Source organism: Lagenorhynchus albirostris, chromosome 1 (assembly GCF_949774975.1).
Source record: "Lagenorhynchus albirostris chromosome 1, mLagAlb1.1, whole genome shotgun sequence".
NCBI lineage: Eukaryota > Metazoa > Chordata > Mammalia > Artiodactyla > Delphinidae > Lagenorhynchus > Lagenorhynchus albirostris.
This window is the reverse complement of record NC_083095.1, coordinates 22,047,587-22,073,104: the sequence shown is the minus strand read 5'-3', so window position 1 is coordinate 22,073,104 and position 25,518 is coordinate 22,047,587. Positions and strand designations below refer to the sequence as shown.

At 39.0% G+C, this 25,518-nt stretch overlaps 1 protein-coding gene across 1 annotated transcript in view; it reads left to right on the top strand.

The window, feature by feature from the left end:
• Positions 1 to 25,518, top strand: part of TSHR (thyroid stimulating hormone receptor) — a 165,590-nt gene that overhangs the window by 114,220 nt on the left and 25,852 nt on the right. Inside the window, exons 5-9 of the mRNA XM_060166142.1 lie at positions 1,675 to 1,749; positions 4,242 to 4,316; positions 6,046 to 6,123; positions 9,341 to 9,409; positions 18,520 to 18,597. Coding sequence (XP_060022125.1) covers positions 1,675 to 1,749; positions 4,242 to 4,316; positions 6,046 to 6,123; positions 9,341 to 9,409; positions 18,520 to 18,597 — 375 coding nt within the window. The remainder of the gene's footprint in view (positions 1 to 1,674; positions 1,750 to 4,241; positions 4,317 to 6,045; positions 6,124 to 9,340; positions 9,410 to 18,519; positions 18,598 to 25,518) is intronic.

Below are 25,518 nucleotides of genomic sequence, written 5' to 3'. Positions count from 1 at the left end.
CAGCTTTCATTCCACTCAGGAGAATAACAATAATAAAACTATCACCTATAGAGCCTTCACCATAAGCTAAGACACATGTCAAACCCGTTATAGACATTATTTGATCCTCATAAGAGTCTTATGAAAGAGGCACTATTATTGTCCTTATTTTACAGATGAGGAAACTATGGCTCAAAGAGGTCAAGTAACTTGTCCAAGGTCATGTAGCCAGAAGTGGCAGAGCCAAGATTTGATCTCAGGTCCATCCAACTCTTCAGTAATAAAAGGGAGCAAATTACTGATATATGCTACACGTGGATGAACTTCACAAACACTCTGTTAAGTGAAAGAAGCCAGACGCACAAGACTACATATTTATGATTCCATTTATATGAACTGTCCACATAAGGCAAATTTAGAGGTAGAAAGGAGATCAGTGGTTCCTAGGCAAGAGGCAGGGCGTGGGAATTAATTGCAAATGTGCATATGATTATTTTTTGTCATTGATAGAAATGTTCTAAAACTGGATTGTGATGATAATTGATTTTACAATTCTGTAAGTTTACTAAACATCATCTAATTGTATCTAATCACAATGCATGAAGTTAATGGAAATTCTCATTCAGTAAAACTGTTTAAAAAATGCCAGAGGCCAGATTCTAAGTCTTCTAGTTCTTACCAACAACCCCTAGGTGCAGGTTCCTTTAGGAATCAAGCCTTAGGTGTCATTCAGAAGGGGATAGACTATAAGTCTTACTAAGTTTTCCTACCCTCTTCACATAAGTCTTTAAACTCTTTTAACCAATCTACACATGTTGAATACATTTAATTCTACCAATGAGAGCCTATTTTTGAACAGGCACTAATTTCATTAATGCTAACTGTGCATTTGATTAGCATGTATATAAACCTAAGTAGATAAGTTATAGACATATATGATATTATCACATGTGCTCAAGAGTTTTCAATTACTGATATAGAAAAATAAACCCAAGTGAACTCTTAATACTCACTGCCTCTACTGCCTCTGAAATAGCAATTGACAGAGGAGCCTCACTGACCTTATTTTCTTGCTGTAATCCATTATATAATCCACTCAGACCCCCACTCCAGGGCCAGGTTACTTGCTGTTGTTAATAAAGATATCTTCCCTCAACAAACCATTGGAGAGATTTTTCTTTTCTATTCAAATCTAAAAGGAAAAAAGGCTCTGAGACTGTAGATGAGAAAGGTCACCCCAAAATTTAAATGGATTGAAACTAAGCCAGTGATGAGAGCTGAACAGTCATTGTGTCCCTGAAAGGAGCCAAAGGGGAAGCTTGTGGGCTTCCCTGGTGGTGCAGTGGTTGGGAGTCCACCTGCCGATGCAGGGGACACGGGTTCGTGCCCCGGTTCGGGAAGATCCCACATGCCGTGGAGCGGCTGGGCCCGTGGGCCATGGCTGCTGAGCCTGTGCGTCCGGAGCCTGTGCTCCACAACGGGAGAGGCCACAACAGTGAGAGGCCCGCGTACAGCAAAAAAAAAAAAGTAGCTTGTTGTGGATGGGACTGGCTCCTGGGAGAAGAAGTCCCTGGGGCACCAGGTAAATGTGTATTCCTCTCAGGAACATTTGCTAAACCTGATTTATGTTGTTTTATCTTTCATAAGAACAGAAAGGGATATATTACAGTGAATATGTTTCCTGTACTTTTACAGAGAGATTCGGAATACCAGAAGCTTAACTTACATAGACCGCGGCGCCCTGAAAGAGCTCCCCCTTCTAAAGTTCCTGTAAGTATTAACTCCTGTCCCTTCCTACCTTTTTTTTTTAAAGAGAATTATAATGTAGGAATATCCCTAGGATGATGTGGGCCATTTTAGTGGTGTGTAGCCTGGAGCAAATCACATCCTGTGACTTACTCCCCACCTTTTCCCATGAGGCAAGGTAACAGGTGAAATGATACACATTTTAAAAACTTACTCAAAAGTCAACACATAATGCTGGGATGAGAGACCTGCCCCAAGAGACATGAGGGAGAAAATGCCATCATGTATATATGGTCTTTAAATGAATATAACAAAACAAAACAAAAACCTCTGAAAGCCCACTGGTCAATTTTGTTAGGAAATGGGTATCACAATATTAGAGTGACTGTTACACAAAAACAAACAGAAAACAAAAAAGGGTAAAACCTCATCTCTCAGAGCTAGGGGGACAAAAATGGAAGGGACAGCACTTACTGCTTTGCTTTGGTGACACCTTGTGAGCTAACTGTAACCTCAATGAGAGCAGGGACCACAACATATTTGTTCTTTGTTGTATCTTTACTGCTTAGCGCCTACTGCCTAGGTACTCAAGGAAGTGTGTTCAGTGGATGTGTGTGTATGGCCTCAGGTCTTCTGGGTACCTTCCTTTCTTCCCTTCGTTCTTGCTCACATTCATTGTAAAAAATTAGAACACAAAAACGTTATGAAGAAAAAAAGCCAACCTTAATCCCAATACTCAGAAATAATCACTATTAACATATTAGTTCATTTCCATCTAGGGATTTTAAATAAAAGTATATATCCAAATGTATTTTATGAAATTAGTCTTTAAGGATGAATAGAGTTTATCCAGGAAAAGGAGGGGGAGGGGTAGAAGAGAAATACAAGTGGATGGGATAGCATGATAAAGATATAAAGGTGTGGAACTACATGCCTTGTTTGGAGAATGAAAAATAGTTCAGTATTGAAGAGGTAGGGGTGGGAGATGCCAGGAGAACAGAAGAGGATATGGATGAGAAGTGTGGCTGAAAGGGTATCTGGGGAGTAATAAAAACTTACAGCACAAGGCAATTGCTCCTGTGTGGACTTTGAGTTCCAATCCATCAGTAACTCTTTGATATGATGGTCCCCTGCTATGTGCAGGGCTCAGTGGGGAACATGTAGGATAAAAAAACATTGTCCTTGCCTTCAAGAAACTTACAATCTAGTTAAAGAGGATATTATATATGGGATTGAAAAGTTCCTCCCCAAGGAGAACAATGGTAAGTGACAAATAAGAGGTACATACATTATCTGGGGGTGCAGGTAATTAGAGGAGACATCCAGAAGGAGATGGACTTGTTCAGGGTTTTGAAGAATAGACAGGTCTTGGTCCAAGTTCCTAATATGGCATTTCCAGCCCTTTTTGATATGGTCCCCACTTAACTCTGGGTCTCCCCACCCCACTCTTCCACATGAACAGCTGTTGCAATTGAACTAGTTTTTTTTACTGTTCTTCAAATATACCTCATGGAATCTTACATCTCTCCTTTGTTATTTAGAATGTCCCATTTGCTTTTTTGAGACCTCAGGCTCTGCTTCCTCTTCAAGTCATATGTCTTCCCTTCTAGAAGGAGTCAGGTCAGAATTTGCCTTAGATGGTACAGCAATGGGACTAGAATTTTCTCTACTGGAAGACTTTCTTTAAAGATTTACTGGTAGTTACAAGTTCTCACCATGTCATACTGAAGCTCTCAAAAAAATCACTAAATCCACTACCTGTGTTCTAGTAGCTGCAAGAAATATTAAACCAACTAAGTCTGAGAGGCATCCAGAGTTTGAGAGTTTTTGTATTCATGCTGTCAATGCACGTTTTAATCTTGACATTTTGCCCTGATGACACAGCTTTGGAGAGTGAAGATATTGTCTTTGACTGATTTCCTCCCTTATCTGGACATATTTTTATGGTACTGCTGCCATGGTATTCTCAAGTGACTGCCATGGAAATACCATTCTTGGTAAAATAATGAACACAATATAATGTAGAGTTTGAAAGAAGAAGCCTGGCTTGGAGTTGGGTAATTATATTGTCTTCCTGTCCCATCCTCTCCTTATTCTATCCTCCCTTCCCCCCAACACACGCATAATGTCCTCCAGTTAAAACAAGGAAATCACACACACACACACACATACACACACACACACACACATACACACACACACACACACACGAAAAGAAACCTGAATTCCTATTTCTAGGAATCCCACTTGGTTCAAACAATCCCCAGATACTTCTAAACAGAAAAGATGTATTGACACTGGTGGACTGGGTTAGATTCTTGTACCTTCAGGGAGCATCATTTCATCCAAGGATTAGAACTTTCCATGGTCTCTCAGATGATTAATGAAGGACTTAGGATTTGATCCTAGTCTGACTTCAGAGCACATACTTTTAGCTATTACATTATTCTACTTCTTATGTGTTGATTTTCTTACCTTATTTCTGTTCTTTTGTTCTTCTTTTTCATGTACTTTAGTGGCATTTTCAACACTGGACTTAAAGTATTCCCAGACCTGACCAAAGTTTATTCCACTGATGTATTCTTCATACTGTAAGTGTGCACATATGCAATATTTGGCAATATTTTACTTGCCACTGACAAGAACTGGGCTGCAGCCAGAGGGGTTGGTTGAAACCAAGTGAAGCAGTTGTTTCAAGGAGGAAGCAGTGATCAGCTGTGACAAATGCACTGATGGATGAAGTAAGGCAAGGACTGAGAAATGGCCATTGGGTTTAGTAACATGGGGCATCGGTGATTCTGAAGAGAACGCTTCCAGTGGGGTTCTGGGGGTGGAGAAGTCTGGTTGGAGTGGGCTCAAGAAAGAACCAGAAGGGGGAATTAGAGAGAGTGACCATAACAAACTCTTTAGGGAAGTTTTACTACAAAAAAGAAGCAGAAAATGCCTCAGTAGTTGGAGCATATTGAATACGGAGAAAAGAGTTTTTTGTTTTTTTTGTTTTTAATGAGAGAAACTATGGCATATTTTTGCTGCTGGGATTGTTTGAATAGAAGGAATTTGATGATAATGATGATACTCTATTTTTCACATAGTTTTTCATAGCTTTTCACTCTCCCATGTGTTATCATATTTGCTCCTCTCGACCACCTTACGAGACATAAAAAGAAGTAACAATTTTTCCACTAAACAAATGAGGAAACGGAGGAATAGAAAACCTACGGGATTTTGTCTGAGGAGAGTCCCAAGGAGCAGTTGTGAGTGGTGCTCAAACTACTTCCTGTGACTTCTGATTGGGGCCATGGTGCTCTTTTCCAAAACCTGTGACACAGTTAAGTATCTTACTAGTTGTTTAGAAGTGAAAGGACATATGCAGAGAGAATTACAGACTGAGTTTGAACTACAGAATCAGCAAAATGTAGAATGATAGGATCCAAACTCTTGGGATTTTGTTAGAAAAAATGCCCATGCTTCTTTGCTGCAGAAGAGCTCAGTTCAAAATACAGGCCGTGTTCCAGCAATTAGACTGGCATAGAAATGTTCTCTAGGAGTATATGTCTTGCAAGTGGAGGGCACTTCAGTAACACTCATGAAATGAAATCAATTGATCCCATTCTAGCAACCCTTTTTAGGGGTTCCACACGCTGAGAAAACGAGTTGCTCTGGACAAAGTATTAGTCAGAGATTCATGAGAAATCTCTGAGACCCACCTGCTCCCCTTGCACATGAGGATTGTCAGGAACCTCAGCCCACACCCAAAGCTCACCTGCTCACTGCACATGTGGGGCTCTGAGTATACGTCCACCTAAGACAGCTCTCACCACCTCACTGGACCTCTGAGCCACCAACAGCTAAGAAGTGTCAATGACACCTAAAAAGAAATAAGATAAAACTGAATTGTGTCAGGTTATTTATTTAAGGGCATATGTGCAGCAAGAGCCCAGTTCCAGAAGGAAAGCATTTTTTTTTTTAATTTATTTTTGGCTGCATTGGGTCTTTGTTGCTGCACACAGGCTCTCTAGTTGCGGCGAGCGGGGGCTACTCTTCATTGCGTTGCGTGGGCTTCTCAGTGTGGTGGCTTCTCTTGTTGTGGAGCATGGGCTCTAGGCATGTGGGCTTCAGTAGTTGTGGCTCGCGGGCCCTAGAGCACAGGCTCAGCAGTTGTGGCACACGGGCTTAGTTGCTCCGCGGCATATGGGATCTTCCCAGACCAGGGCTTGAACCCGTGTCCCCTACAACGGCAGGCGGATTCTTAACCACTGAGACACCAGGGAAGCCCAGAAAGCACTTTTTTCACCAGGTGTTTTTGTTCCTCTCCTGCAGTGAAATTACAGACAACCCCTACATGACTTCGATCCCTGCGAATGCTTTTCAGGGCCTGTGCAATGAAACCTTGACACTGTGAGTATTGCCAGTTCCACTCCTGCCAACAATGAAATATTTATTTGGGCCACTGTACTATTTCCACAGGCCATCGAAGAACCGTACTACCATATAGTATGTGCTCTATAGTCTACCGAGGGTTTCACATAGTTAAATAAGAGTAGTGACTCATGGTGTGGTGCTCTACAGGTGACGAAGTGGTTTAGGTAACAAGACGAGAGAGTATTCCCTTACAGAAGTGGTCAGCACACTTTATCTGTAAAGCACCATTCAGATTTTACAGACCACATGGCCTTTGTGGCAACTGTTCAACTCTGCTATTTCAGGGCAAAAGCAGCCATCCACAATATAGAAACTAATGAGCATAGCTATGTTCCAACAAAATTTTATTTACAAAAACAGCCAGTGGGCCAGATTTGGCCTGCAGGCCTTATAATAGTCTGGATTCTAGTATCCCCATTGAACAGAGGAAGAACCTGGGGTTAAAGCAAATTTAAGTGACTTTCCCAAGGTCACTGAGCTAGAAAATGGTGATGCTAGGGGCTTTTCATACTCTGCACTCATACTTCAACTGTGTCGTCACAAACTATTATTAAGTTCCTATGAAGGGATATTGAATAGAAAACATAGTTGTGCTCTACATCATCACTTTGCCAGAGTTTGAATGGGTTCTGCTCTTTAGTTGTTCAAAAGAAATGCTAGATCAGGGAAATTCACAAAATGTTCTAATGAAGGAGATCTAATAGAGGTACAAAAGATGAGTTAATTCTCCAAGCCGGTAAAAATTCCCCTCTCTCATCAAATTAGCTACAAAGTAGAGTTGGGACTACATCCAAAGGATCCCGTCTCTCTAGTTTCAGTACCACTGCCTAGGTTCAGGCCTGGTGGGGGTTTTGCCCAGATTGTCACCCAGCTCCCTTTCTCCAGTCACACTACAGTCCAAGGGTTCTTCGTCGTATGCAAACCTGATTGAATTATGCCCCAGCAAAATTGATCCAGGCCTCCACACGACCCTTTGAAGAGGCAGTTTCCAAGCGTTCCAAGTCAAGCAGTCTTGACCCTGTGAAGGTATCTCAACCTCTGGGACTCTATCCACAGTGGAGCATTTCAATTCATCCTTCTCGAAAAATGGGGAGAGCTCTCTTGATAAGACAAGAGACTCCTCAGCCACCATTTCATTTGACAGCACAGCAAAGACTGGGGTTTAGCCTGCTCAGTCCCCAAACCTCAAGGCCATTTACCTCTTCCGTAAAGCCTTCCATTGTGCCCACTCATTGTATATAAACACCAGTCCCAATTTCTTTGCAGGATGTTACCTCCACATTTTGACATCTTTTTCTAAGGACCCATATCCCATGCAGCCCTCTCAAGTGAAAGCTGCTGTTTGTCTCACACCCAGCATGGGGCCCAGTAGGCATTTGATAAACCTCTGAATGAGGGAACCTTAACTTTCCTGAAACCTAGAGGTGGGGATGGCATAGCTTGTCCATTATCTTTTCAGATGATTATTTCTACATACCTGCAAAAGTCCTGGCTTCTTTAAAGCTCATGCTCAAAAAACTATAAACGTGAAAGGGTATGTGTCCAACAGCAAACTTTGTACCCATATTCCTGGTAGGATAGAGTTTCAATCAAAGTTTGCAACCCTTTGTTCTTTCTTTCCTTACTATGTTTTTCTTTCTTCACTATTTTCCCTTTCTGAGACCTACTTGTCCAATAAGAGTTTTATTTAATCTTTGAAATGTAATTCCAACAAAGAACATTTTTATTGTCCAGGCCTCTCAGCAAAGTTTGGGAAAATAGAAATGCCAAATGTACAATTCTCACATCTTCATTAATGAACTCTAGTTCAGAAAAAATTAACTTACCTATAGAGCTTTCTCAGCTTCTGTGCTTAGCGTCCCAGTGCATTGCAGTCCTCCCCCAGGACACCTTAGTAGCAGGAAATAAACTCATTGTGTAATTATTTTAAACAAAACAAACAAAAAAAAAGGATTGCCTCTTAGTTCTTCACAACTACATACAATAAATCCAAGTTTGCAAGGTATTCATTTTAACATGGTCGTCTCATAAGTGTCCACACCTTACTTGTTAAATGTATAGCTGTTTTATCCTGCCAGTAACCTTTTGATTAGGTATTATTTTATCATATTTTTACAGACAAGGAAAACTGCGGATAATTGAGGTTGAGAAGTTCTCAGGGTCACCTACTATGAAGTGACAGAGCCAGGTCTAATTCCAAGTTTGGAGTCTCCTGTATGCTTCTTACTGTGTTACCAGAGTTCACAGGAGGCACTGCAGTAGTTTTCAGAGTTCCCCTACAATCGCCACTCACTGTGCCTGATTGTGGACATGGCAGCCTTCTCTTATCCCATGCCAGTAGCCCCCAGGAACCCCCATGCACCCCTGTGTAGACCAGAGTTCCCATGGCTGGAGCTCCTTTTCCAGCAGAAAGGATGTGTCCTTTTGGTGGGTGGGAAGAATTGCTTTTGAGTTCGGAAATCCTGATTCCCGACAGCTGTGCATCAGTGCGGCTTTGGCAAATCACCTCCATATCTCAATAACCTGACTAGGAAATAGAGGAGATAATGCTTCAGTCCAGCCCTTGGAATTGCTGTATGAATTAATTAGTTGCAGAAACATAGCAACAAGTTAAAACATTAAAACTTCCCCAAAAGGCCATGGTCTATCTATTTTCTTAGATTTGTTTTTGAAGTTCAATTTGATTCAGTCCTCAACCATTTAATTAAGCATTTAATGTATGATACACCCGGAGGATTAAAAATATGACTATAAATGTGAAACAACATTTTAAAGAGAAAAATATAAAACCTATGCATTCAGATGAATAATGTCTTTTAAAGTGCTCATCTTGAGAAACTGCACTTATTCCTCCATTACTGACATTGGGTTAACTATTTCCTGAAACCCCAGCTTTTGAGTATATGTAAAACATTTTTTAAAAAATCCTTAATGATTGCAAATCTTTGCTCATTAAAGTGAATCTGCTTCTGGGAAACAGCTTAAAGCTCTAGGAGCTAAGTCTGGAGAATGGGGATTCAAACTGGAAAACACTATTCCATGTCCCAAATAAGACGTACTGTAAAGTTTTCTTGTAGGGCCTAAGAACCTTCATGCACATCTCTGGCACTGAAGAAATGAAGAACAACCCTCAGAGAAGAGCCAGCACTACCTCTTATAGGTCACTGATTTCTCCTCTCTCTGTTGATTATAGGAAACTATACAACAATGGCTTTACTTCAGTCCAAGGACATGCTTTCAATGGGACAAAGCTGGATGCTGTGTAAGTCAAGGGTTGCCATGGAAACCACTATCCTGCCCTACACTCCCTCCCCCAAGAAGGCCCATTCAGTGGGTCAGAATTCTGCTAGAGATAGGTTCCACCAGAGCATTCCTCAACCCCAGAGTTAGCATGACCAAGACTTGGGGATAATGTTAAGGAACTTGACAAGAGCCAGCTTTAGTGGACACACATTAACTCCAATTCTAAATCGCAAAGCTTTTATCCTTAATAAAATGGAGAACGATGGTGTCACCTTCTATTATCTTATAGGAGTGTGTGTGTGTGTGTGTGTGTGTGTGTGTGTGTGTGTGTGTAAATGTTCATCTATCATGTACATGAAGTAAAGGGGTGTCTTTAATTAAGTCCAAAGCTATTCAGAAGGTAAGCCTTTTCTTTTCGTTTTATCTGACATATTTTCAGGAAAGGTGTCAGTTTATATTTGATTCAGTTAGAAATAGCTGAAAAGCCATATCCAGATTTTGGCTTCTCTGCAAATAAATAATGCCTAGAACAGGATATTGGCAAAAAGATAGTGATTAACATGGGTCTCTGTCTTTGTAGTACCTTTCTATCAGATCTCTGTGGTCCCCAGTGTCCATGCCAGAGCATACTTTGTGTCTAAGAGCTGCTAGACTGGTTCAGCCATACTGGTGTGTGATTTAACCTAATAGCTAATAAATGACAAAGAGCTTTAGTAGAGTCTGCTTTCCACAGTATGGTGAACTAGATAATTTGTTTCTACTACGAAAGAACTAGATGATATATTTTGAAAACACTTATTTTATGTCATATCCCCAAGAGAGGAAAATGAAACAACTAACAAACCAGTAGCTGAAACCAAAATGGTGGGTGCTTACAGAGGGTGCAGTTCCCTTGGGGGCAGCTGACAACATCAGTGGTGCCAGGAGACTAGACTCAGTGAGAAGGTGGAGAAGTGATGTAAACCTGAGACTGCTGGATTAAGCCAGGGAACCTGGATGAGAGCTGGAGTGGGACCACACTAGTAGAACCTCTGGACTCCTGGCAGAAATAAATGCAAACCTCTGCAGAGGAAAGAACCCCAGTGCAGGCCCAGATTTTTAAAATCAATCAAATAGGTGCTTACAGTCAAAAATCACACATAGGAAAGGAAGAAACTACCATGCGTAAGAGTCAGCTGAAGCAACAAACGATAGATTCTTGTGTTTAATTTGTTTTATGACAGTTTATTGAGTATTTTTAAACAATTGTATTTTTTCCATTCCAGAAGTTCTATTTGCTTCTTTAAAAGTTTGCCTGCTCATTTTTGTAATTCCATCTTTTTTTTTTCCCTTTAAACATTTCATACATAGTTGTTTTATATTCTGGAAACGATCATTGCACAATCTTAAGGCCTGTGGTTCTAGATCTGTTGTGCTCTACGGTGCTTCTCAAACTTTATTGAGCATATAAACGATCTGGGGGGTCTTGTTAAAATGCAGAATCTGATTAAGTAGATCTGGGGTGAGCCCCAAGATTCTGCATTTCTAACAAGCTCCCAGGTGATACTGAGGCTGCTGGTCCATTGAGCAACTTGAGCAGGGTGAGTGAAATTACCTGCACAACACAGGTTAATAAGTTCAAAGTCATTATACCTTGACGTGGCTTCCTAAGTTCTGTTTGAAGTGGGGTCTCACTCTTTACCAGGCTTTTGGGTTTCTTAGTAGTCTTTGTTAAGTGAAGATCAGAGTACCTATATCTAGATTGCCTAGGTGTAGGCTCATCTGGGTTGATATTAGTCATTTGTTTAAATACATAATTATAGGGGAAGTCTGAAAAGACTCAACAGAGTAACATGAATACTTATACATCAAATTTATTTACAGTATTGGAGAGACCCTACTTCCATCTTAACTTTATTGTTCAAATCTCACACAATCCTACATTTAATTTTCTTTTCATTTTTTAGTGTGCAGGATGTTTATTGAGGAGAGCTCCTGGAATCTACCAATATGGAAGGGAGGGTATGAAAGCAAAGCAAGATGGGGTAGCAGGAAAAGTTGGCTGACCTGACAGAGAACTGTGGAGCTAAATATGGCCTAGAGTTTTCCTGTTTCGCTAAAATGGCCAGACAGCTATACTCCCATCTTCTTTGGTCATTAGATTTAAGCTACCCTAACATAGGTTTCCTTAGGTGAGACCATTCTCTGCAGCTGAGGCAATCCCAGGGACTGATAGCTAAAGCTTTTCTCCTGACAGTAGGCCCAGCAGCTGGATAGACAATTCCTTCCTAGATGGAGGACCCAGGCGTATGAGCTCCATGCCCATCACTGTCATAACTTGAACCTCTTGGATTCAACTTATTTATTTATTTATTAACCTTTTCATTGGAGTATAATTGCTTTAAATGGTGTGTTACCTTCTGCCTTATAACAAAGGGAATCAGTCATACATACACATATATCCCCATATCTCCTCGCTCTTGCGTCTCCCTCCCTCCCACCCTCCCTATTGACCTTGTAAAGTTAAACAAAGTATACAGGTGGACTTCTTGCATCTTTTGATAGGATAATCTGAATTACTAATATCCAGCAGGGGGATACAGTATGCAGAGCTTCTCAGGGAGTTCTTGGTTCCAGGAGCACCTCTCTGGACTGGTGTTCCACAGAACACTTTTTGGGGAAAGCTACTTAAGAAGAATCTTTTGATATACTGCCTTGTTCGGAGGCAGGTAAATTTAACAAGGCTTATTCAAGAGGCAGGCTATGGAGAATCTTAAGAGCCAGTAAATTTTCAGATCATCCTGTGGTCTTCTGAAGTTAAACCTATGAAAAGATTATGTAGGAAAACGGTCTCTACCTTCCTACCAACTTTCTCCTTAGACCATATCATGGGCTCTGTGAGAGGCTTGGTTGATGGGAGAGCGTTATTCTGATGAAAACAATTGATTTTAATTCACTGATTCTCTGAATTACATACAGTCTGTTCTAGTCACTACAACTATCCCTTGAAACACAGGAAAGAAATCAACGCACCATTTTCACATACTTTCTTGACATTTTTATGTAAAATTTGGAAGGGTTTAACAAACGTGGGCAATATTTCTTAACTGAGAATCATTTGTTTCTTGAGTTTTAGAAGTCTAGATCTGAGATCAGCAAACTTTTTCTGGAAAGGGCCGGATAACAAATATTTTGGGCTTTGTGGGACATAAGATCTCAGTCACAGCTTCTCAACTCTACCACTGTAGTGTGAAAGCAGCCACAAACAATTCATAAACAAATGAGCATGGCCGTATTTCAATAAAATTTTATTTACAAAAATTGGTGACAGGCAGAATGTGACCACATGGTCGTAGTTTGTGGACATCTGGTCTAGATGTAGGTATTCAGTGAGGATGACCATTGTGTGATGAAATATGTAGTTTATTTCTCCCAATTCCTGGTAAAGGTTAAATGGCAAACATGGGATAAAGATAAGAAGTATCTGGACAAAAATATTTTAGGGTTTGAAAGTTAAGATCCAATCATAAAATAGAATAAAGATCTTTTTATCCAATCAGTATTTTAAATCTGAACTTAAATCTCTGCTCCTATTATAAAACAACATTCCATCTGTTCGTTCTACCCTAAGTTTGTGATTCCTGGTTGATGGAAACTAAATTTTTCTTAGCTTTATGCACTCCATTAAAAGGTATCCTATAAATCCAAGGTAAAATCAAGATGATAATCATGATAAAGATGCCTGGAACTAGAGGAAGATAAATAAGGGTTGAGCTATAGATGGAGAAAACAGAGGTCAGGTTTCCATAGTGATAACAAAATAGTATTCACTTTGTGATTTTAACATGGAGCTGTTGCCTCTATCCTCAATACTAACTGTGATTTAAAACTAATGTAAACACATCAGTATTCTATAATTACCCTAATATTGTTCAAATACTGTACATGGCATGTTAGCAATTTGTTGAATCCTCCAGAAGTATGTTCAAATATTTTAACTTCTAATTTAAACAATTGCTCATCCAAAAGCGTGATTATTCCCCATCATCTGCCTCATGTCAATTCACTGAAATTAGCAGATTTGACCTCACTTAGACCTATTTTATTAGTGTAACTGAAGAACACGGTTGCAGCCGAGTTGGACAAATTCCACATTGAGAACAAGCACTGATGCCTCAGCAGCAGTTGGGTAATTAAAAGTTCATGAAAATTATGGCAGATGCTCGAAAGTACATGGTCCTGTGATTTCATATGGAACCAAGCACACTGTCATCACTCAGATGTGGAATTAATAATAATACAAGCATCCCTTGCTCAACAGAAGTTGAACTGCTCTCAGTCACAAGTTAAGTCACACATTCATTCTTTGGAACCTCTTTTCCACCCTCTCCACACAATCTGGCATGGAGATATATCGCTTATCTCAGAAAATTTAATTCTCTGTATTGTATTTTGTATTGTCAAATTCTAGCAACAAGCTACCATCTGACAGTAAACATTTGGGCAGAAAAAAATACCATTTTGATGTGCTAAGAGCATACTGAAACACTAATCGTTATGAACAGAGAAGTCAACACAATTCATGTACTAATTAGCATCACACATTAGCTTATTACAAGCAAAACACTGCAGCTTGGAGCACTGGGAAAAGATGACGATAGAGAAGATTATAGGATTAAGCAGGCTATTCTTTCTAATGGAGTAAGTATTTGAACAGCTTGTAGGATATGCTCCAAGGCTGGCTTTTACCTCTGCCTGTTGAAGCCTTGAGCATTTTCTCACCTTTTACTTTTTACAGGCAGGTATCCTGATTTCAGCTGCTAAAAGGATTTTTATGGAACAGTGAGGGCTGGGCAGCGATTCTCTTTAATTTTCCAAATAACTGATGGTATGAGAGCGAAATACAGTTCCCACAGAAGTATTCCCATGAGAGTCTCACAGTATAAACAGGTGCCCGCCCATTTACCCTAAGGGGATTGTGGAAATGCAGGCTCAAATTCTATCTTGGAGCTGAAACGTATCCTAAAACTCCCGAGAGAGCAAGGCTCAGCAGCAACCACAACTCTCCTTACCACAGTGTCATACTCCTCCCTCTGACACGTCCTCACTTAAACATAATACAGAGGGTGCCTTGAGCTAGGAGTTACCCAGCAACTGGACTTTCATTTAGTCATCCAGCATGTTTTCACTGAATGGCTGTTGTGTGCCAAATGTGAGTCCAATGGGGAAGGATGTGAGCTATGTCTATCATACTGAGTTCATCAACTGGATAGTCTTCCCCAGCTCATTCCTGACCATCTTCATTTTTCTGACCACACTGTTCTTCCTTAACTGTGAGATACACGGCACTTAAATCAGGGCAGGACTTCTTAACTCCCCTCTCCCTACACCACCCCCCCACCCACCACATGAAAAATCTGACATATCTTTTCTCGGAAGAACTTCATTTCTTCCAAGAGGTTCTCAAAGAGGCATACATACTCCGAAGAGTGAAAAGTCATTGAATACTTACATGTAGCAGTGTCTATCCTATTTTTAAAGGAGATACCCGTCCTTTGCTCATAAGCCCTTCCCAGTATTTGTACTTAGAAAGACTTTCAATAAGTCTTTCCTTTCACCGCAGACTCCGAGACTTTCTACTCTTCTTTTGTTTACATTCATCTTGTCCTTGGAAGAGACAGTTTAGATGATCACACACACATACTCTCCCAATAAAATAATCATTGTCTGGAGTAGGTTACCCATGTAGTCTACCAAGATTTGTGATTGACTTACCCAAGTTGGCTTACAGAATGTGGATTCCAGAGGAATCAGGATAAGTCCGGGTCAAGGAATCAATTTAACTAACCTGACATTCCCAGTAAACATTATATGATAAATGAGGCTGATGGAAGCACAATCTTCTTGGATATTAAGGCTTCTGCAGATATATTTCCCCATCCCCATCCCCTCCGCTCCAGGAGAAGGTAGGATCAGCAATCTGAACCCAAGGTTAAAGCTTCATGGCATTATCATAATTTGTGATAATAAGACAGCCCTCCAAACCGCTAAACAGCGGAATGATGGTTTCATTTTTAAGCACCTAATTATTTCTAAGAGATGAAGTGCGCAAACAACCCTCTTGGTTTTGAAGAATGCAGCCTCCCTCAAGACTCCAGTTCATCTCCGTTCAAGTTGGCTGCACCCGCTCTCCATCCTCCTTCTCCCCTTCTGGACTCTGGCTGGCTTTCCCAGTTTAAAATCTTCTGCAGCATTTCTGGTAAACTCTAACACTTATCAACCAGACTCCTTATCCTTGGGGGCGTATTGAATATCAGATGAGAACACTGCAGAATTGTACAAGCAATTATTTAGTTTTACAATCATTTCTAATGATTAGAGCAAGCCGATTTTCACTTGCGGCAGTCAGAGATGAAGAGGAAAAACTGAGATGAGCTCACCAGTCCTTACTTGATTTTCAGCAGTCTGGGAAAAGAATGTGATCTGCAAGTTGCATGGTCCAGAGAATATAAAAAGAGACACAAGCCAGTGTGGCACTTGAGTTGAGTTAGTTGTCTTTTTACAAAACCATGCTGCTCAAGATCCTCTCTCCAGGTGTTTTGTCTCCAAGGCAGCTCTTGTCTGCTCTGGCTATCACTGATCATGAACTCTGTGGACACAGTGGGTTGAAGGAGACTCAAACAACGATCGAATGAAGGCTATGAGTGAGAGACTTACATGATAGCCATTCATCCAGAAGGCACAGACTTGCTGCTGTAACATCTCAGTTGCATCTTTGTACATATATGAGGGTTAATTGATACCCCCACTCCATTTTTGACTTAACAGCACCCTGGAAGCTTGGTATCCATCCAGCCATTGCCTGAAGAGGCCATGTCTGGACCAGACCCTTGTGGCATTTGTAAACAAGTTGCTTGTCACTGCCATCAAAAAAGTCAATTGGCCACCACACCATATGATGAGTCTTCTAGCTTTCATTCCCCATTACTTTTTCCATAAAGTAAAAGTTTAGCATAGCTCACCTCACTATTTTGGAGGAAAAGTGCATTGATTTTTTTATTCAATCATTTACACCTTCCTTCAGTAAATAGTTATAGAGGCACTGAATTTGGCACTGGTGATACAACAATGAGTAAGACAGAGAGCTTAAACTCTGATTTGGGAGACAGACGATGAAAAAGTAAACAAATACACAAGATAATCACAGACTGTGATAATGCCATGAAGGAAACAAAGATTGCAATGAGGAAAACTGATGGTGGCTACTTTAAGTTAGTTCTCAAGCTCGATTTGAGAAAAAATGTAAAGGATCACAAAATGTATACCAATTTATGAGATGTCATTGTGTGAAGTCATAGTACTTGTCATTTGGTTAATCCCTCATCCTGCCCAGGAGAGGGAGACTTCTTGGTGTTTGGTCAAACTCTTCCTCCAATTGCTCCAGTGAACACCCATCTATGGCTCTGGGGCTGCCCTCTCTTATTCTAAGTTCCATTCTCTACAAAGGACTAGAGAGAGCAGAGCTGCTGGACCAGGAGAGGTTGAGGGCAGACCTCACGGAAGTGCTGTTTGTGCTTTCGCCTTCTGAACAGCAACAGAGGCTACCTCCTCATGGCTCAGCCACAAATAAAGCCACCCTCCCTCTCCTCAATCTCACCAAGAGATGCAGAGAAAGAGAGAGAGAGACGATTAACCAAGGAGAAGTTCTTCTGTGAGGGCTCTGGGGAAAGAATCCTTCTGACACAAAGTCCTCATGTCACACTATTTTTTTTTTAATTAAAGTATAGTTGATTTGCAATGTTGTGTTAGTTTCAGGTGTGCAGCACTGTGATTCAGTTATACACATATATAGATATAGATATAGTTTTTCAGATTCTTTTCCATTATAGGTTATTACAATATACTGAATATATTAATAGTTCCATGTGCTATACAGTAGGTCCTTGTTGTTTACCTAGTGTCACACTATTCTTATTAACCATCGCCCTTGAGGATTTTGCATCATGAAGAGCAAACACCATAAACAGAATAATGGAAGCATTATCTGTATCTAAGCAGATCTCCTGAGTCTCCACTGCATTCATTTTGCATCAACAGGTGACCACTCACTGACTCTTAAATTGACTAGTCTATGCAGGGGTGAGTTATTCTAAACATGTGTAAATTGAGATCATTTATAACAAGGAGATTTTATACACACACACACACACACACACACACACACACACACAATGGCTATATATATATACACATATATAATGCTTTGTTTCTTTTTAGATAACATTGTTCTCTAAAAAAGCTAGGGGGAAAAAGCCAGTTTCAAAATGCTTGGAAGCTTTTATCCATTTGGAGGTAATTTTATGTTTCAGAATCACTTTGTGACTTAAATTGCTCAAAAATATTTTACACTCAACTGCCCACTATATTTTCAAAACGGAAAGATCAATGTGCCCATCAAGGCCCTTCAGGAAAGGTATACTCTGTAATCTTATCTGTATAACCTGCCCCCCATTCCCCAGATAGGATTGCCACAGAAAATGCTGGCCACCCAATTAAATTTGAAGTTCAAATAAACACCAAATAACCTTTTAGTATATGAATGTTTCAAAAATTACATGGGAAATACTTATACTAAAAAAATTATTCATTGTTTATCTTGGCATCCTGTATTTTTACTTGCTAAATCTGGCAACCCTGCCCCAAATAAAAGATGTGAATCTCTGACAGTTCCCATCACCACTCGCCACCTTCACTGAATACCTGATTTAAGCCCAGTCATCAAAAGTAAATGTAAATATTGATCAATGTTGAGAAAAAAAATTTAATTTAGTTGGTATTGAAGAAGATTGAAAAATACAGTCGCCATTGGCCAGGTAAATAGGGAATTAGACAACTTTTATATCATCTAGACATGCAAACTAGATCATAAACAAGTTCTCTTTCAAAGACTTCTGCCATAATTAATGTGTATAAACCTTGCACAATTGAAACCTAGAATATTTTGAGTGCTTAACCTGGAAGAAGGTAAGGTGTTTTCCAAATTCCTAAGAAACAGGTAATAGCTAAGGAGACCATGCTCTCATTTTATTCTGGTATTTATGTTAATTTGCTTAACCTCACCTAATCCATCCTCTCTCTCACTTTCTCTAGTTACCTGAACAAGAATAAATACCTGACAGCTATTGACAAAGATACATTTGGAGGAGTTTACAGTGGACCAACCTTGCTGTGAGTAAGACATACAAAAGAATATTTGCCTTTTTTTTTTTAATGGAAGGGAGGGGGCCATGAAGAAGAGTAGCTGATGATGTCTGTGGGGAGGGAATGTTGTTGTCTTGGATAAAGGCTTCTGCTAGTACTTTTCTGCCCAGCTGTATAGGTTACTGCTTGGAAGAAAGTCCTTGTTCTTTGAGACTCAGAAGGCCCCAGACTCCACTGTGCCATCCTGATGCCTGATGCCACCTTGGTGTGGACATTCATGAAGGCCCTCTTTTGGAAAAAAAGACATTTTTGAGCAGCTGGTGTTTGCAAAATTCTGAGATATGAGGTCTACAAATAGGTGGAAGGCACTCTAGTCTTTGCTGAGAAATGAATGTGTATTGCATAATGCAATACATTATGGTACTGTACCATATGGGGGTTCATAGCACAAAGAAGGAAGAGTATAAAAAGTTTGATTCACATCTGGGAAAACTTACAATCACTGGAAAAGATGGGATGTAAACAGTTTTTAAAACAACATGGAAAAAAAGTTATTTGTGCATTTCCTCTGATTTATACCTCCACATGTAATCATGATGAAGTTCTGTTGATTCTGTCTCCCGCAAGCCTCTTCTAGTGCCATCTTCTCCATCCCCTTGGTTTTGCCTTAGTTTAGAACTTCATTCTTGAGCATCTAGTACAATCCTTGCCAAAGTGGAACAGAGCCCCCCAGGAGAAGCACAAGACAATCCATCAGAGGCATGAAGGTTCCATACATACATAAGAGGTTCCATTTAAAAATAAGAACAAATTGGGAATTCCCTGGTGGTCCAGTGGTTAGGACTCTGTGCTCTCACTGCTGAGGGCACGGGTTTGATCCCTGGTTGGGGAACTAAGACCCTGCAAGCCACGTGGCATGGCCAAAAAAATTAAAAAAAGAACAAATTAAGTTCTACTAATATTTTACATATAGATGATCACTGTCCCTCAGGTGTCAGGTAGGTAATGATTGCATCCCAAGGGAACAGCTGGTGATCCACAGTCTCGAAGACTTACATCCTCACTCTTTCACTTTTAACAATTTCACTTCACTTTTAGATTGAATACACCCAGTTAAGTGGGTTTATGGCCTTACTTTCTTAACACACAGGCTCCATATAAGAGGGCAGAGTGACCCTGAAAATCTATTGTACCATACGGGGATTCATTGTTAACTCATGGCAAAGTACTTAAAAGTATTATGCATTTTTCTTTTTATAAAAAGACAAGTGAAAAAAAGTGTATTGACCTTTTCTGTGATTTTTTTTTTTTTAACCTGGAAGACATTTTTTAAAGACATCTTTAACTGCTCCTTCAAGATAAAGGTGATATTTCACCAATGAATGAGGAAAGTTGTTGCTCTTCTAAAGAAATGTGTGCTTTGGAAAGTCTTTAGAAACAGGTATTTGGAAACTTTTCCATGTTACGTAATTTTCCTGATGAAAATAGTGAATGTCACTTATAAAAATTTTGCTTTTTTAAAATCAGAAATTGAATTTTAACATGTTTTAAAACCTTTCAAATTAAGAGTTGCAGTGGGTTTAAAATCCATGTATATAAAATATGAAAATGAAACATCTTTAGAATTGGATTGAGAGATGAGAATCTCAATTTAGTAAGTACAGCCAAGCCTGCCCTATTCCATTTGGAACCATCTATCTTTGTGAGGTAACTTTTTCAATTGACAACCATTTAAACCAAAACAAAAATAAACTGACCCAGAAGCAGACCTCTGAATAGCTGTATCAGAAAGTGTTAAATGACAATTTTCATAATTAGTAAAGTATTATTTAATAACATTGATTTCACTTTGGTGAAATATTTTTTTAATATTACTTATTTGTTTTTATCCTATCCTTTTAAATGTACGGTTAGTGTGTTTTGTAATGTATAATATATAACATGGTATTACAGTAATATGTGTATAGAGCTCATAAATATACATATGTTAAAGTACATACTCAGGCATTTTTTACTTATAAATACATGACATTGAAAGAATCTGAAGACCAATAGTGTAGACCAGAAACATTCAAAGTGTGGGTCCACTATAAGGTTGGCTCCAGAATGTACTTCAAAGCACAGCTTTCTTCGTGGATAAAGTCTTCCTAGGAGAGCAAAGTTGCCCAAACTAAGCAGTGTGCTTAGTAAAGTAGTTGCTTACATTCCAGTACAAGCTTCTTACTTTATCAGGGACTCATAAGAAACAGCCAATGGTTACCACACTTTGAGTAGCACTGGTCTAAATGACAAGTCTCCAGATTTCCCCTGGCTTTCTATCTTTTTTTTTTTTTTTTTTTTTTGGCCTTCTATCTTTGACCTTCTCAATTTTACCTTCTCCAAACCTCCTTGTGTTCAAATGCAAATAGGATCTTAAAAACCAATGCTGGTCTCCCATTGCCCTCAGGATAAAGACCTTGGTGTGGCATGCAAAGCCCTGCTATAACCTTCAGCTTTATCTCTCACACCTCTATACACTCCTGACCAATCATCCATCCATATTGAAACTTTCAGCTCCCCTAATATTCCAACCTACTTCTATGGCTATGCTAAACTCTTGCTCTTCCTACTGCTTTGAAAACCCTAGCACAACCTTATCTGTCTGATAAGCACCTACTACCATTTTGACATTTGAGTAAAGATCTCTCTGAAGTCATTCTTGGCCCTCCTCTCCTTAGGGAAGGATGACCATTTCTTCCCTTATACTCCCCACCTCTATTTATGCATCTCATGGCACCAGTGACATGTTTCTATCTATCTCTCCAGGAGCTCCTAGACCGCTGGGGCTATGTCTGTTTCATTTCTACAGTTCTAGTTCATATTACAGTGCCTGAAACACAGTACTTGCTTAAAAATGTTTGTGAAATTAATACAGTATACTATAAATATTTGAATCACACTTCCATAAATGCTATGGCATTTAAGTAGTAGTCACATTTTAAAGATATTTTAGTACATTGTCCTTATGGGAGTGTGTCCATTTCTACTTCTTTGGAAGCAGTAAATTAAATTACCTATTTCTTTGTGCTGCTTAAAAGTTGTTTTGATAGTTTTGGTAAGTCTCTTTTTTACAAGACTCTCTAACCAAGTTAAGAGCAGATGTGCAACAGCTTGACGATGCCAGTTCTGCTTCCTAGAGGCATGCCAGGTTACAAAAAGTGAACTATATTAGGAGCTAGACCTGGACTTGATTCTTGGCTCCATCACTAATTGTGAGACCCAAGTCTCAGTTTTCTTATTTTCAAAAGAGGGTAGCTAAAAGTAGTGAAACTTAAGTAAGAAAATAAATCTGAAGTATTTCATATATGCTTAATAAATGGTCAACATTATCATTACCTTCACTTCTTCCTGACTCTTGACAGCATCACTATTCTTATCTTTTGTAACCTCTCTGATCACTCCCTCCCGATTTCTCTCACTAGAGCTCACTGCCCCAGAATTTCAGTGTGGCTCAGTCCTGGATCTTTCTCCTCTATATCTTCTCCTTTGGTTAAATCATTTGCTCTCTAATATTATGAGAATATGAATAATTTCTAAATTTCAGGTTTCCGACCATAGCTCTTATTTAGTCATCTCACCTGCCTGGAATTCCTCCCTCCTCTCCCTCTCATTCCTACCCATTCCCATCAGTTTGATGAAACTTTTCCTGACCAACCTCTGAAAATGTACAGTCAACATTTACTGAGCACTTGGTAAGCCCAGGACTCTTCATTATGAGCTTTCAATAGGGGAGGGTCACCACTTTGAAGGATGGTCAGGGAAAGCCTCATCAAGAAGGTCACAACTGGGAAAAGATTGGAAGGTCATAAGGGAGCAAGTCATGTGACTATATGAGGGAAGATCATTCTAGGCAAGTGCAAAGACCCCCAGGTGAAAACATACCTGGCGTGTTTGAAGAGTAGCAAGGAGGCTGTTATAGCTCAAGCAGAGCGAACTAATAGACATATACTTTTCATCCAAAAACAGCAGAACACATTCTTTTCAAGTGCACATGGAACATTCTCCAGAATAGATCACATCCTAGGCCAAAAAAGAAGTCTCAATACATTTAAGATTGAAATCACATCAAGCATCTTTTCCAACCACAATGGTATGAGACTAGAAATCAACTACAAGAAAAAAATGGAAAAATCACAAACACGTGGAGGCTAAACAATATGCTACTAAACAAAAAATGGGTCGTTGAAGAAATCAGAGGAAATCAGAAGATACCATGAGACAAATAAAAATGGAAGCACAGTGTCCCCAAATCTATGGGACACAGCAAAAGCATTTTTAAGAGGGAAGTTTATAGCGATGTAGGCCTACCTTAGGAAACAAGAAAACTCTCAAATAAACAATCTAACATTATACCTAAAAGAACTAGAAAAGAAGAATAAACAAAACCCAAAGTTAGTAGAAGGAAGGAAATCATGAAGATCAGAGCAGAAATAAATGAAATAGAGACTAAAGAAACAGTAGAAAAGATCAACAAAATTAAGAGCTGGTTCTCGAAAAGATAAACAAAATGGATAGAATTTTAGCCAGACTTACCAAGAAAAAAGAAGAGAAGGCCCAAATCAATTAAATCAGAAATAAAAGAAGAAAAGTTATAACAACCACAGAAATACAAAAGTGTTTTCCAAACTATCTATCAAAGATGAAGGTAAAATAAAGACATTTTCAGATGTGCAAAACCTCAAAAACTTGATTTCCCTTCACCTTTTCTTGAAGCATAAACAAATAAAGAGAAAAATGAGAATTTTAATGATCAACATTGGACAGAGGCAAATGGAATTCCCAGGATGACCAAAAAGGGAGGTCCTGGGAATCTTGAAACCAGGACATCTACATCAGGGCTGAAGGAGGGCTCCAAGAGAAAGTTCTACAAATAAAAAGGGATTGATAGATTATATGATAGGACTGACTTTATGAAAAACTGAGTTGAGAGATATTTTAAGAACTTTGGAGCATATAACAAGACTCAGCAAGAGGTCCATTCAAACCAAGATATGTAAATAAAAGAGAAATAGACATCTCATGAAGAAACTAAAAATGTTACACAAGAAATAAAATGAAATCACAATATGCAGGCTTGTAATAACCAAAATACTAAATATAGGTTTAACCAAATACATCCTAAAACTATTTCGGGAAAGTTAAGGGGGTGTGAGAAGGATGTATGTGCAGGATGATGGAAGAGAGCTAAATCCTCATCTTCCAAAGTAGGGAGTCAGTGGGTGAATGAAAAACCAATAAATCAAGAAGTATTTTCAATTATGGGAAGAATACTGGAAGTTGAAAGTGGTTGCTTCAGGGGCATCAGAGAGCAGAAGGCAGGGAAGAGCTGCACAGGAATCTGCTGTGTGTGTTAAGTTTCCAGTACAATTTGCTTTATAAAAATAGGTTCATGCATTATTTTAATAAAATTCTAAATTAAATTTTAAAAGAACACCACAAAGCATAGGAAGAAAGGACAATGGAGATTGTAGCATTTGAGAGGCCCGTAGGAGGAAAACAAGAAATGAATAAGAGTCCAGTCTCATTTCTCCACTTCCAAGCATCTGTCTTAAAATGCATCTGTTAACTAACCATGTATGGCCTTGCAACATCACTTTAATTCTTGTCTTGAACTTTTGTCAAAATCTTCATTACTTTATTTCCGCCATATCTTCTCCCCATAACTAGAATTTAAGATCCTAGAGGAAATGGACTGTGTCTTATACTTTTTGTAATGCCCCCACTTCAAAAAAGAAGACAGCAAGTACTCAATAAATCTTGATAAAGTATAACTTAATATCAAAGACCCATGATTTGGCTATGATTTGGAGTAAAAGCCAAACTTGGAAAATCTTAAACTCCTTCTAAAGAGAAGATAATTGGAATATATGTATACCTCATAAAGGTATTTGTGAAGACTGTATTCATCTCTGTTGACTAAAACAGTCAAATTTGCCAACTTAGTTTACCACCTGTTTTCAAGGTCATTTCTTTAAAAAGAATCTAATTTAAAACAGCTGCAACATCTAAAGTGCGATCTCATCTCCAATCTTTGCTAATTTTTTAAAAGCCTTTTAAATTTAGTTTCATAACATTTTTTCCTTATTGATTTTTTAATCAAGATATGCAATCTCATTTTCCATTTTTATACTGTCCATTTTTGATTATCGTGTTTTCTTTTCATCTTATTTTGAAAGAGAAGCTCTTGGTGTTTATAACCCCAAAGGAAAGAACACACTGAAATGTAATGCCTTCCATAATAACCAGAGTCCTCCAAGGTCTAAATTATGTAACTCATTCTAATAAGCATTTAACTTACTGTTGATAATGACTATATTATAATTGTCCCACTTACTATTATAAGTAACTCCTAAGAAGATGAAATCTCTGTGATAATATACTTGAGCTTGCACTACATGTTATCAACAAAAACAAACTTCAAAATAAACTATTGTTGCTATTAGCTGATCAAATTAATCATTTGAAAATCTAAGAGTCATGGCACTGCCATCTTGGTTTAGAGAAAAATAAGTCTTTCATATATTTCTTTTGACTCGTAATGCTCTCCACAAGGTCATACTATTAGATGGCTGAAAAATTGTGGCAGGGTTCTTTCTAGCATGGCTGAAGTCCACAGGCGTGTTGAATACATGATTTTCTAGGTTAATTCTGGGCAAAACTATTTTTTTATTGAGGTATAATTTACATACAATAACATGCACATCTTTAAAGTGTACAGTTTGATGAGTTTTGGCAAAACTATGTTACCTCATTGAAGGCTTAGAACATTTTCATGGCCCAGAAACTTCTCTCATGCCCCAATGTCCCATAGACAGCCACATATCTTTTTATTCTTCTAGTGTAAAAATAGGAGTGAAATTATCAGGTCATAGGATAGATGTATATTTAACTTTATAGGATATACTGTCA